General features: G+C 36.5%; 2 protein-coding genes across 2 annotated transcripts; both read left to right on the top strand.

The window, feature by feature from the left end:
• The first annotated feature begins 5,113 nt into the window (after nucleotides 1-5,113).
• Nucleotides 5,114-6,163, top strand: LOC148755910 (olfactory receptor 5L1-like). The gene has a single exon (XM_088789891.1). The coding sequence runs from the start codon at nucleotides 5,114-5,116 to the stop codon at nucleotides 6,161-6,163; it is 1,050 nt and encodes a 349-aa protein (XP_088646017.1).
• Nucleotides 6,164-12,027: 5,864 nt separating this feature from the next.
• LOC148755911 (olfactory receptor 5L2-like) lies at nucleotides 12,028-12,963 on the top strand. The gene has a single exon (XM_088789973.1). It carries the CDS (start codon nucleotides 12,028-12,030, stop codon nucleotides 12,961-12,963), a length of 936 nt encoding a protein of 311 aa, XP_088646099.1.
• The last annotated feature ends 532 nt before the right edge of the window (nucleotides 12,964-13,495 follow it).

A 13,495-nucleotide genomic window follows, 5' to 3' on the forward strand; every position in this document is an offset into this window, starting at 1 on the left:
TATCTATTACATCTTGTTATCATAGTTATATTATAATTTGTGTCTATCATATTCTTTCTGTGACTTATTGGTGGATTTCTAGCCTCTGTTTAATTTCTTTGTTGTGTTTTTACTCTTCATGAAATGGCCTTTTTTCATCCTTCCTCTAAGTGTCTGAACTACATTCCTACATTCACTGAATTTTGATTCATATGCACCACTGACAATTTGTTTGTACTTTCGTCATGTTCATGCCAATTTCTATGTTACATTCACTTGTTTAATGAAGCTCTTCTTCTTGAATCTATAATAATGTTAGCACAGAGCTTCAGTTTATGAAAACTAGAACTGGTGATTTGACTCTGACTTTTTTATTCAAGAAATAATATAAACGTCTTCATTCCTCAGTTTCCTCAATTTTAAACACTGAATAATATTGACAACCTCTCAACATTATACTCATACTAATCTTTGACAACATGTGTTTAGTCACTGGGACCAGGAAATTACTCAGCTAGTGTGTGTGAAATGAGTCTCTGAGGCCTGGGGTCATTTACCCTTTTCTCTTTCACTGTCACTGGCATATTATAAGTTAGTTTCTTTTTCTTTTTATTATGGTTGTATGTACAAATACTGGTGAATAAATGGTATGCATTTTAGGTTTAATAAATGAACTTAGAGCACTGTGTTGACCTTCAAGATCTGTGAATTGGCTCAAAATTATCCCGTGGGGTCTTGAGTGTTGCATCAGGGCCAGTTAGGAAAGAAATCTTCAGTGGAATTTAATACCTGGAAAGTAGGTATGGAAGCCTGTAAGAGTGCAAAGGGGATACTATACTGGTTGTTAATTTAAGGATTATAATTTTTTTAAATTAAAGTTTATTGGGTAACAATGGTTAGTAAAGTTACATAGGTTTCAAGTGTCCAATTCAGTAATACATCATCTATATCTCACATTGTGTGTTCACCACCCAGAGTCAGTTCACCTTCCATCACCATATATTTGATCCCCTTTATCCTCTTCTACCAACACCCTCCCCCCTTACCTTCTCATAACCACTAAACTATTGTCCGTGTCTATCAGTTTTTGCTTCTTTGTTTGTCTTGCGTTTTTGTTTCTTTCACGTTTATATCTCACATGCCAGTGAAATCATATGGTTCTCAACTTTTTCGGTCTGACTTATTTCGCTTAGCATAATAATCTCAAGACCTATCCATGTTGTCACAAATGGCACTATTTCATCTTTTCTTATGGCAGAATAGTATTCCATTGTGTATATATACAGATGGCCAATAGACATACGAAAAGATGCTCAACATCAGTAATCATTGGAGAAATGCAAATAAAATCCACAATAAGATATCACCTCACACCAGTCAGAATGACTATCATCAACAAGCAAATAATAAGTGTAGGAGAGGTTGTGGAGAAAAAGGAACCCTCATACACTGTTGGTGGGGATGCAGATTGGTGCAGCCGCTATTGAAGGCAGTGTGGAGGTTCCTCAAAAAATTAAGAATAGGATTACCACATGACCGAGCCATCCCTCTCCTGGCTATCCCCCCCAAAATTTGAAAACATTTATCCATAAAGATATCTGTTCTCCGATGTTTATTGTAACTTTATTTGCGGTGGTCAAGACATGGAAACAACCAAAGTGTCCTTCAATAGATGATTAAATTTAAGGATTATTAACTGCAGGGAGCAGCCATTACCCTTGATGTTGGGGGACAGTGTATATGATGGGGTGCTCTGTGCCTAATACCCTTGGCTGGATCACAGTAAAATAGCTGAGGGACCTGAGGCAGGTCTTCCCACTTTCTTAATGTGATTAGTGTTATCAGAGAGCGATTATGAGTCACAGGGACCAGGATATGGTAGAAACGTAGTAAATATTTGTTGATGGAAGACCAGTACTGCATGATGTCACTAATATGTGTAATCGAAATAGACTCATAGAAGCAAGAAGTAGAATGTGCTTGCCAGGGGCTGGAGGAGAGGGAAATGGAGAAATGTTGGTCTTCAGTCCATAATTCAGTTAAGGAAGATGAATACATTTTTAAGATGAAATGTACAACAATGTCCCTATAGTTAAAAACATTATATTGTATACCTGAATTTTTCTAAGAGGCTAAAACTTAAGTTTTCTCACCCTTAAAATAAATGAAAATGGTAACTATGTGAAGTAATGGATATGTTAATTAGCTTGATTTTGGTGATTATTTCACAATGTATATGTAATTATAACATGATGTTGTATACCTTAAATATATATATATATTACACCACAATTACACCACAATTTACAATAATAATTTTAATCAAATAAAACAATGTGGTAAAAAGAAAGTATTTTTGAGTAAATAACGATAACTTTTGCTATACAAAAATTTTTGGAGGTTATGGCAATGATGGCGCATGGGGAGAAGTCATTTAAATAACCTTCTTATAGTTTAGGTTCTAAAGCTGCTGTTGTTTTTCTACAGGGTTCCCAATGAACCAGAATTACTCCAGAAATCAGTAATTAATTTCAATTGCTTGTTTTGAGGCCTCAAGAAAAAGGAGGCTATTTTCTTTGGGTCCCCGTTGCCCAGGGAGTGGAAGGAGATATACGAGTCTCAGCATGTCCCTCAAACGCATTCTCCAGAGGCAGAAGGGGGCTGCCTTTTCTACTAGCAGGTCTGTCTTTTCTAATAGCAGATCTGAGAAAATAGGGATATTCTTTGTATGAACGGTATTTAGAAAGTGCCCTAGATTCAGTTTTTCATGGGAAAAATGATTTTGGGGAAATTTTGAGCCACTGAGAACATTAATTATCTGGAACAGGAAGTGCTCACTTTCTGCAGAGTTTTGAGTAGAGGGCCTGGCTACTGAGCTCCTCCATTGCAGTGTCCCCGGAACTGTTTCCTGGGAGTGGGAGAAAGAAGGACCCTGAGAGTTTTCAGGAATATATTTCTCTGCTTTTGTGAATGTTTGAAAGAGTCATTCAAGGGAGAATAGGTGGGTACTTAAAAAAATTTGAACTGAAAAGGAAGAAAAAGAGAAATCTAATAAATAGGACATTCTCTAAATACGATTTTAGGCCATAGAAAAAATAATCTGGCTCACAAGGGCAAAAAAAAAAAAAATAATTTCTGGGAAGATTATTTGGAAGAATATTTTACATACCAGATTTTCTAAGTTCAAAGATAAATACGAATTGTTGAACTCTTGTAATAATATCAGTTGAGAGATAAGGAAACGTGATATTTAATTTGTACGTTAGTTTTAAGTCAAACAGAAGAAATATAAAAATCTACATAATCAAGGAAATAAGGCAGTAGTTCTCAACAACTGTTAATTATGCACCCCTAAAGTGCCCCACACCTCCACTGCCCAAAGGGACATTGAAAATGTCTGGAGACTTTTTAAAAACTTTTATTAAATTTCTTGGTGTAACACTGGTCAGTAAAATCATATAGGTTTCAAGTGCACATTTCTATGATACGTCATCTCTGTATCACATTGTGTGTTCACCACCCAGAGTCTGTTCTCCTTCCATCATCATATATTTGACCCCCTTTACCCTCCTCTACCACCCCTCTTGCCCCTTGTTTTGGGTTTACTATAAACTAGTTCTTATTATCAGCCTAGACCATTAGGGAGACAATTTTCCAAGTAGATTTTCCTGTCTTAATTCTGAAGTGGGCCAATAATTAGTTTGTTTTTTGGTCAGGCAATGAGAAAATCATGACTACAGGAAGGTGATTTGTTTTCACTACATTAAAATTGGTTCAAGATATGGTGATAATACCAGGTTATGCTCCAGTCCAGAGTTTCTTTATTCAGTTTTCATTACACATATGTGTATGATGTTATGGGTATATTCTTCCTGCAGTTTGGGAGAAAGGGCAGAAAATAAAATCTCTCAACTTTCATATGCCTTTTGTTTAAGGACAGGCCTGAATGATTGATCCCCTTAGATAGAATATAAAACATAACCACTTCCCTCAGGCAACTACTTGAGAGAAGCTGGGAAAGTTTTCACTTACCTCTTTTTCAGTGTGGGTAAAGGATTTATCTTTGTAGGGTTGTAGCCAAATCAAAGTATTAACATATGATATTTATACTATATGTATTGATACCTCAACATATACATTTTATTAAAATCTACACATACACAACAAGTGTAGTAGATATATATTTTTAAAAAATAACTATGTCCACATCATTTTAAATAATGAAACTTTCTGCCAGGATATGTTGTACCATAAACAATCGCTCTGTTTTTGACAATTAATTTTTCCCATTGTGAATATAATAAACAAGGCTGCAATGTAACTTTGGATATAGTTTTTCTCAATTGGTAATTATAATTAAACAGTTCTTATGACAGCTTGCTATGAATAAATTTCTCAATATCAAACAGCTTTTATTGTAGGCAGGGTTAAACCTTTGATATATGTTTCCTACTTGCTGTCTAGAAAAATTTACGCAAGAGTTATATCTTTCTGAGTCACTATTGATATCGATCACTATCATTATAATTAATTAAATCCCTTTGTTAATTTGGTATGTAAAAATGATGATGGATTTCAGTATATATATTAAATTCTTGTTTTCATTCAGAATAATTTGAAATTTAGAGAGTACTCATGAGCTACTCATCTCAAAGAAATTGTCACACTCCCCAACAAGGGACTTGCACAGTTCCTCATATGTTGCGAATTTAACCTACTGATTGACTGACCTGAAAAAAAAAATAGTGTATGTTATATGGGATCACGATAGTTTTTATTCTACTTGAACATAATTTACTACATTTTTCAGGGAACAGGAGTTGATCTCATATGTCTTAAAATACATCACCTGATCTAATGTATACATCACCTAATTTAATTAATCAACTTAACGTATCGGGGTGGATAACAGTTGGGAATCATATAGGTTTTGGTGATACTATAAATTTGCTCACTGGGATCCACTAAGCCACTTAACAATTAGAATTATTTGACAATTTTATGTCAAATACACTGTGTTTGACATCAGTGTTATATTTTCTTAAGTTCATGTAAATGTGTGTTTTCTCTGTTATTCCCATTTCAGAAGAAACACAAAACTTACCTGGTTTTGCAAACCTGACATGTGGTGGAAATGGGGCAGGAGAACTGTACCATTGTGACAAAACTCATTCTTCTTAGGTTATCAGATATTCCTGAGCTGAGAGTCTTTCTCTCTATGCTCTTCCTTCTCATCTATGGAGTCACGTTTCTGGCCAACCTGGGCATGATTGCACTGATTCGGGTCAGCTCTAGACTTCACACTCCCATGTACTTTTTCCTCAGCCACCTGTCTTTTGTGGATTTTTGCTACTCCACCACTATCGTGCCAAAGATGCTATACAATATCTTAAACAAGGAAACAACCGTCTCCTTCCTGGGATGTGCGGTGCAATTCTACTTGTTTTGTGCATTTGCAATCACTGACATATTCCTGCTGGCGGTGATGGCCTATGACCGCTTCTTGGCCATCTGTAACCTACTGCTCTACATGGTCTCCATGTCCCAGAATCTCCGTATGGTGCTGGTGTCTGGCTGCTACCTGTGGGGGACTGTGTGTTCTCTCACTCACTTGTGTTTAGCTCTTGAAATCCCATCTTATAGATCCAATGTGATTAACCACTTCTTTTGTGATCTGCCCCTGATCTTTGATCTTGCCTGCTGTGATGTCTCTGTTCATGAACTGGTGGTGTTCATTGTGGCCACGTTCAATGAGGTCATCACCATCGTGATCATCCTCACCTCCTACTTGTTTATTGTCATCACCATCCTGAGGATGCGCTCTGCAGAGGGAAGGCGCAAAGCCTTTTCCACCTGTGCCTCCCACCTCACAGCCATCGTTGTCTTCCATGGGACCATCCTTTTCATTTATTGCCGGCTTGATTCTGGCAACAGTGAGGATACTGACAAAGTGGCCTCGGTGTTCTACACCGTCGTGATTCCCATGCTGAACCCCCTGATCTACAGCCTGAGGAACAAGGCTGTGAAAGAAGCTCTCAGAAGAGTGTTGGGATCCAAAAAATATTTTCCTAGAGGATATTTTCTTAGCAGAACTCAGGGTCCCAATGTGGAGGCTGGTGGAGGGGTGAGTGGTTGGGCTGCAGGCTTGGAGTGGAGGGAACAGCCAGGTGGTAGGTTATTGTGAGTGAGTCATGTTATTTCACTTATCTTTGTGCCTTTGCAATTGAGAAGGGTAAGATTGAGTGTATTTCAAATTTGAAGCCCAACTCATAGCTTTTTTTCATCTAAATTGTTTTGAATGTGTATGGGTAATGGACTGTTAAGACATACACACTTAGTTTGCTATAAATCCTTAATAAGCTTAATGAAGAACACGTGAGAATCACACTTTTTTGTCTATTATAGAAACTATGATCATTTCAAAATTGAATTCCTATTATTTTACAGTGAAGCACACACCTGTGCCAGTTTATAGACAGAATGAGATTCCCTGGTGTGTGTATGTATATATACATATGTATATCCTGCTTGTTGTTCATTTCTTGCTCCCTTTATTATTTTTTGTTGTTGTCATTTCAGTGTCCAGTATTTTTGGAACTTCAGATACTGTCAGATCTGAAAAATGGAGACATTAATAGTCATTCTTTTACAAAAATCTAGGAAAATTAAATTACATGTCATGTACAAAGAGCATAGGTTACTTTGTGGCACTTGGTTAGCTCTGTCTCTGTGTTGTTCTGTCTCTGGGTGCTTGTGTGTTATATGTATATTAAGTGTATGCATATATTTGACAACCAGTGTTAAGAGTGGCAGCATTTCTGACTTTTTTCTCACTTTATCTAATACATCTTGTCATCATGTTTAATGTACGATTTGTGTCTATCATATTCTTTCTGTGACTTGTTGGTGGATTTCTAGCCTCTGTTTAATTTCTTTGTTGTGCTTTTGCTCTTGATGAAATGACCTGTTTTCATCCTCCCTCTAAGTGTCTGAACTACATTCCACACTGAATTTTGATTCATATGCACGACTGACAATTTGTTTGTACTTTCATCATGTTTATGCCAATTTCTATGTTACATTCACTTGTTCAATGAAGCTTCTCTCCTTGTGTCTATAATAATGTTAGTACTAGGCACGAGTTTATGAAAACCAGAAGTGGTGACTTGACCTGATTTTCTCATTTGAGAAAGTACTTTTATCATCTTCATTTCTCAGTTTCCTCAATTTTAAACACCGAGTAATATTAACAACCTCTCAACATTATACTCATACTAAGTTTTCACAACATATGTTTACTCACTGGGACCAGGAAGTTACTCAGTTAATGTGAGTGAAATGAAGTCTTTGAGGCCTGGGGTCCTTTACGCTTTTCTCTTTCATTATCACTGGCATATTATAAGTTAGTTCCTTTTTATTTTTTTAGGTAGTTGTATGTACAAATACTTGTGAATAAATAGTATATACTGTTTCTCTGAAAATAAGACCCAGCTGAACAATCAGCTCTAGTGCATCTTTTGGAGCAAAAATTAATATAAGACCCGGTCTTATATAATATAATTATATAATATATATATAATTATATAAAATTATATAATATATTTATATAATTATATATATATATATAATTATATAATTATATATAATATATATGTATAAATATATATAATACAAGACCGGGTCTTATATTAATTTTTGCTCCAAAAGACGCTTTACAGCTGATTGTCCGGCTAGGTCTTATTTTCAGTGAAACACGGTATGTTGGGCTTAATACATTAACTTAGAGCACTGTGTTGATCTTCAAGATCTGTGCATTGGCTCAGAATTTTCTCACGGGGTCTTGAGTGTTGTCTCAGTCACGCCACTTACAAATAAATCCTCAGTGGAATTTAATACCTGGAATGTTAGGTGTGGAAACCTGTAAGACTGCAAATGGGATACTGGGTGTTAATTTCAGGATTATTATTATTATTTAATTAAAGTTTATTTGGGTGACCATGTTTAGTAAAATTACATAGGTTTTAAGTGTCCAATTCAGTAATACATCATCTATATATCACACAGTGTGTTCACCACCCAGAGTCAGTTCTCCTTCCATCACCATATATATGACCCCCTTTACCCTCTTCTATCAACACCCTCCCCATTTACCCCCTCGTAACCACAAAACCATTGTCTATGTCTATCAGTTTTTGCTTCTTTGTTTGTCTTTTTGTTGTTGTTTCTTTCAATTTTGTATCCCACATGTCAGTGAAATCGTATGGTTCTCGACTTTTTCTGTCGGACTTATTTCGCTTAGCATCATAATCTCAAGATCCATCCATGTTGTCACAAATGGCACTATTTCATTTTTTATGGCAGAATAGTATTCCATTGTGTATATATACAGATTTCCAATAGACATATGAAAAGATGTTCAATATCAGTGATCATTAGAAAAATGCAAATAACTCCACAATAAGATAAAACACAAATAACTCCACCTCACACCAGTTAAAATGTCTGCCATCAACAAGACAAATTCTAATAAGTTTTGGGGATGTTGTGGAGAAAAAGGAACCCTCATACACTGTTGGTGGGAATGCAGACTGGTGCAGCTGCTATTGAAGGCAGTGTGGAGGTTCCTCAAAAAAGTAAGAATAGAATTACCATATGACCCAGCAATCCCTCGCCTGGGTGTCTCCCAAAAAATCTGAAAAACATTTATCCATAAAAATATCTGTTCTCCGATGTTCATTGCAACTTTATTTATGGTAGCCAAGACAATCAAAGTGTCCTTCTGTAGATGATTGAATTTAAGGATTATTAACTGCCAGGAGCAGCTATCACCCTTTGTGTTGCGGGCAATGTATGCGAGGGGGTTTTATGTGCCTAATACTATTGGCCAGATCACAGCAAAATAGTTGACGGACCTGAGGCAGGTCTTCCCACTACCTTAGTGTGATTAGTGTTATCAGAGAGCGGTTATGCCTTACAGGGACCAGGACATGGTAGAAACTTAGTAAATATTTGTAGAAGAAAACCAATACTGCATTATATCATTGATATGTGTAATTGAAACAGTCATACTCATGGCAGCAGGAAGTAGAATGTGCTTGCCAAGGGCTAGAGGAGGGGGAAATGGAGAAATGTTGGTCTTTGGATGCAAAGTTCAGTTGAGGAAGATGCATAAATTTTTAAGATAAGATGTATAACAATGTGACTATAGTTAACAACATTATATTGTATACTTCAAGGTTGCTAGGAGCTTAAAACTTAAGTTTCCTACCATTAAAAAATGACAATGGTAACTATGTGAAGTGGTAGATATGATAACTAGCATGATTTTGGTGATCATTTCACATGTATATGTATATCAGAACATCTGGTTGTGAACCTCAAATATATACAATATTTGTTAATTACACCTCAGTAAATCTACAAAAATAATTTTAAAAGAATAAAACAATGTGTGAAAAAAAACATCTGTTGAATAAATAAAGAAAACTTTTGCTATGACTTATTATACAAAACATTTTGGAGGCTATGGGAATGTTCATGGAGCAGGAGGACTGAGTCATTTAAATAACTTTCATATAAAATGTTTCCCAAGCTGCTGTTGTTTTGGGACAGGGTTTCCAATGAACCAGAAGTACCCCAGAATAACAATTAATTTTAATTGCTTGTTTAGAGCCCTCAAGAAGGAAGCTATTTCTCTTGGGTCCTGGTGGCACAGGAGTGGAAGTAGATATAAGAGTCTCAGCATCTCTCTCAAACCCATTCTCCAGAGGCAGAAGGAGGCTGCCTTTTCTACTAGCAGGTTGGTTTGCCGATCAGAGAAAATATGGATACTTTTTCATGAACGAAATCTAGAAAATGCCTGAGATTCAGTCAATTTTTCATGGGTAAGATAATTGGGGGAAATTTGAGCCCCTGAGAACATTAATTATCTGTAACGAGAAGTGCGCTCTTTCTACAGAGTTTTGAATAAAGGGTCTGGCTCTTGAGCGCCTCCATAGCAGTGTCCCCACAACTGTTTCCTGGGAGTGGGTGAAAGAAGGACCCTGAGAGATATTAGGTATATGTCTCTCTGCTTTTGTGATTTTTTGGAGTAGCTGCGCAAAGGAAAAGAGGCAGATACTAAAATCAATATGAATTGAATTGAAGAAAATGAACCTTCTGGAGAAATCTAATAAACAATACCATATCTAAATAGGATTTTAGACCAGAGGAAAAAATCTTCTGGGTCACAAAGGCAAAAAGAAAACATGTCTGGGAAGAAATTGTAAGGAAGAAAATTTTATATACCACATGTCCCAGATTCAAAGATAACACTAATTATTTAACCCATGTAAAATGTCATTTGAGAATTTAAGGAAAATTGGTATTTAATTTGTTTGGTTTTAAACCAAACAGAAGAAATATGAAAATCTGCCATAATCAGACTCAGTTCTCCTTCTATCACCTAATATTTGATGCACTTTACCCTCCTCTACTAGCCTCCTCACCTCTGGTTTTGGCTTTACCATAAACTAATTTCTTGTTATCATCCCAGACCATTTGGAAGACTGTTTTCCAAGTAGATTTTCCTGTTTTAACTCTGAAGCGGGCCAATAATTTAGGGTTTTTATGGTCAGTTAATAAGAAACCATGACTTCAGGAAGGTGATTTGTTTTTGCTACTTAAATCCGTTCAAGATATGAAGAGAACACCAGGTTCTGCTTCCAGACCAGAGTCTCTTCACTCAGTTTACATTACATATGTGAGTATGGTGTCATGGCTATATTCTTCCTGCTGTCTAGGAGGAAGGGCAGAAAATAAAGTATCTCAACGTTCATATACCTTTGTTTGAGGACAGGCCTGAATGGTAGATCACATTATGTAGAATATTCACTGTCACCACTTGCCCAAGCAACTACTTCAGAGAATCTGAGAAAGTTTTCACTTACCTCTTTTTCAGTGTGGGTTTATCTTTGTAGGGTTTATCTTTGTAAGGTTGTAGCCAAATCAAAGTATACTTACAAGTATGATATTTCTACCATATGTATTCATATCTCAACATACACAGTTTATTCAAATCTACCTATCTACAGCAAGTGTAGTAGGTATTTTTTTAAAAATACCATCTCCACATCATTTCAAATAATACAACTTTCTGCCTTAGATACGATGTACTGCAGTTTCTGAATGCTCTATTTTTGACGAGTAATTTGCCCATTGTGAATATAATAAACAAGGCACAATTCACTTTGGTTATTGTATTTCACAATTTGTCAATGTAATTAAACATTCCTTATGACAGCTTACTAAGAATAAAATCTCTCATAAAATATCAGCTTTTATTGTCGTCAGGGTTAAGGCTTTGGATATATGTTATATAATTGCTTTCCAGAAAAATTTATACAAGAGCTATATGTTTCTGTGTCACTGTTGACATTCATTATCATCATTACAATTAATTAAATCAGTTTGTTAATTTGCATGTAAAAATAGTGATGGATTTCAGTATATATTTAAATCACTTGTTTTCATTTGGCATAATCCCAAATTTATTAGAGAGTTCTCAGGAGTCATTCATCTCCAGCAAATTGTCACACTCCTCAACAAGGGAATTTTACAGGACTTCATATGTTGCAAACTTAAGCTACTGATAGACTGACCTAAAAACAAAAAATGAGTATATGTTGTATAGGATCAATAGCTATTATCCTACTTGGACAGAATTATTACATTTTTCAGGAAATAGGAGTTGATCTTTTGTGTCTTTAAATACATCAATGGATCTATTTTAAAGTCCATCGAAACATCTAACTTAATTGATCAACTCAATTTATTGTGGTAGAAACAGTTGGGAATCATACAGGTTTCTGTTGATACTTTCAGTTTGATCAGTGGGATCCACTGAGACACGGAACATTTAGAATTATTTGACAATTATATGTCAAATACACTGTGTTTGACATCAGTGTTATATTTTCTTAAGTTCATATAAATGTGTTTTCTCTGTTATTCCTATTTCAGAAGAAACACAAAACTTATTTGGTTTTCCACACCTGGCATGTGGTGGAAATGGGGCAGGAGAACTGCACCATTGTGACAGAATTCATTCTTCTTGGGTTATCAGATGTCCCTGAGCTGAGAGTCTTTCTCTTCCTGCTCTTCCTTCTCATCTATGGAGTCACGTTTCTGGCCAACCTGGGCATGATTGCACTGATTCGGGTCAGCTCTAGACTTCACACTCCCATGTACTCTTTTCTCAGCCACCTGTCCTTTGTGGATTTTTGCTACTCCACGACTATCGTGCCAAAGATGCTGTACAATATCTTAAACAAGGAAAGAACCATCTCCTTCCTGGGATGCATGGTGCAATTCTACTTGTTTTGTGTATTTGCAATCACTGACATATTCCTGCTGGCGGTGATGGCCTATGACCGCTTCCTGGCCATCTGTAACCCACTGCTCTACATGGTCTCCATGTCCCAGAATCTCCGTATGGTGCTGGTGTCTGGCTGCTACCTGTGGGGGACTGTGTGTTCTCTGATTTGCTTGTCTTTAGTTCTTGAAATCCCATCCTATAGATCCAATGTGATAAACAGTTTCTTTTGTGATCTGCCCCCGCTCTTATCTCTTGCTTGCTCTGATGTCACTATGAATGAACTCATGGTATTCATTATGGCCACGTCCAATGAGGTCATCACCATCATGATCATTCTCACCTCCTACTTTTTTATTGTCATCACCATCCTGAGGATGCGCTCTGCAGAGGGAAGGCGCAAAGCCTTTTCCACCTGTGCCTCCCACCTCACAGCCATCGTTGTCTTCCATGGGACAATCCTTTTCACTTATTGCCGGCCTGATTCTGGCAACAGTGTGGATACTGACCAAGTGGCCTCGGTGTTCTACACCGTAGTGATTCCCATGTTGAACCCCCTGATCTACAGCCTGAGGAACAAGGACGTGAAAGAAGCTCTCAGTAATGTGGTGGGCTCCATAATATTTTCCTAGAGAACATTTGCTTAGCAGAATTGAGGGTCCCAATTTGGAGGCTGGTGGAGGGGTGAATGGATGGGCTGCAGGCTTGGAGTGGAGGGAAAAGCCAGGTGGTAGGTTATTGTGAGTGAGTCGTTTTGATTCACTTATCTTTGTGTGTTAGCAATTGAGAAGGGTAAGTTTGAGTGTATTTCAAATTTGAAGCCCACCTTTTAGCTTTTTTTCACCTAAATTATTTTGAATATGTATGGGTAATGGACTGTTAATACATACAGATTTAGTGTGCTGTAAATCCTTCATAAGCTTCATGAAGCTTCATAAGCTTAATGAAGAACTCACGAGTTTCACACTTTCTTATCCATTGTGGAAACTATGATTCATTTCAAAATTGAATTGCTATTATTTTACAGTGAAGAACACTCCTGTGCCAGTTTATGCACAGAATGAGATTATCAGATGTGTGTGTGTGTGTATATGTATATATATGTATATATATACTTATATATGTATATATATATATGTATATATATACATATATATGTATATG

This window comes from Rhinolophus sinicus, chromosome 14 (assembly GCF_057876585.1).
Source record: "Rhinolophus sinicus isolate RSI-liver-muscle chromosome 14, RSI-T2T, whole genome shotgun sequence".
NCBI lineage: Eukaryota > Metazoa > Chordata > Mammalia > Chiroptera > Rhinolophidae > Rhinolophus > Rhinolophus sinicus.

What these genes read in the sequence shown, in the direction of transcription:
- LOC148755910 (XM_088789891.1), top strand. Translation starts at nt 5,114, where the DNA reads ATGGGGCAGGAGAACTGTACCATTGTGACAAAACTCATTCTTCTTAGG.
- LOC148755911 (XM_088789973.1), top strand. Translation starts at nt 12,028, where the DNA reads ATGGGGCAGGAGAACTGCACCATTGTGACAGAATTCATTCTTCTTGGG.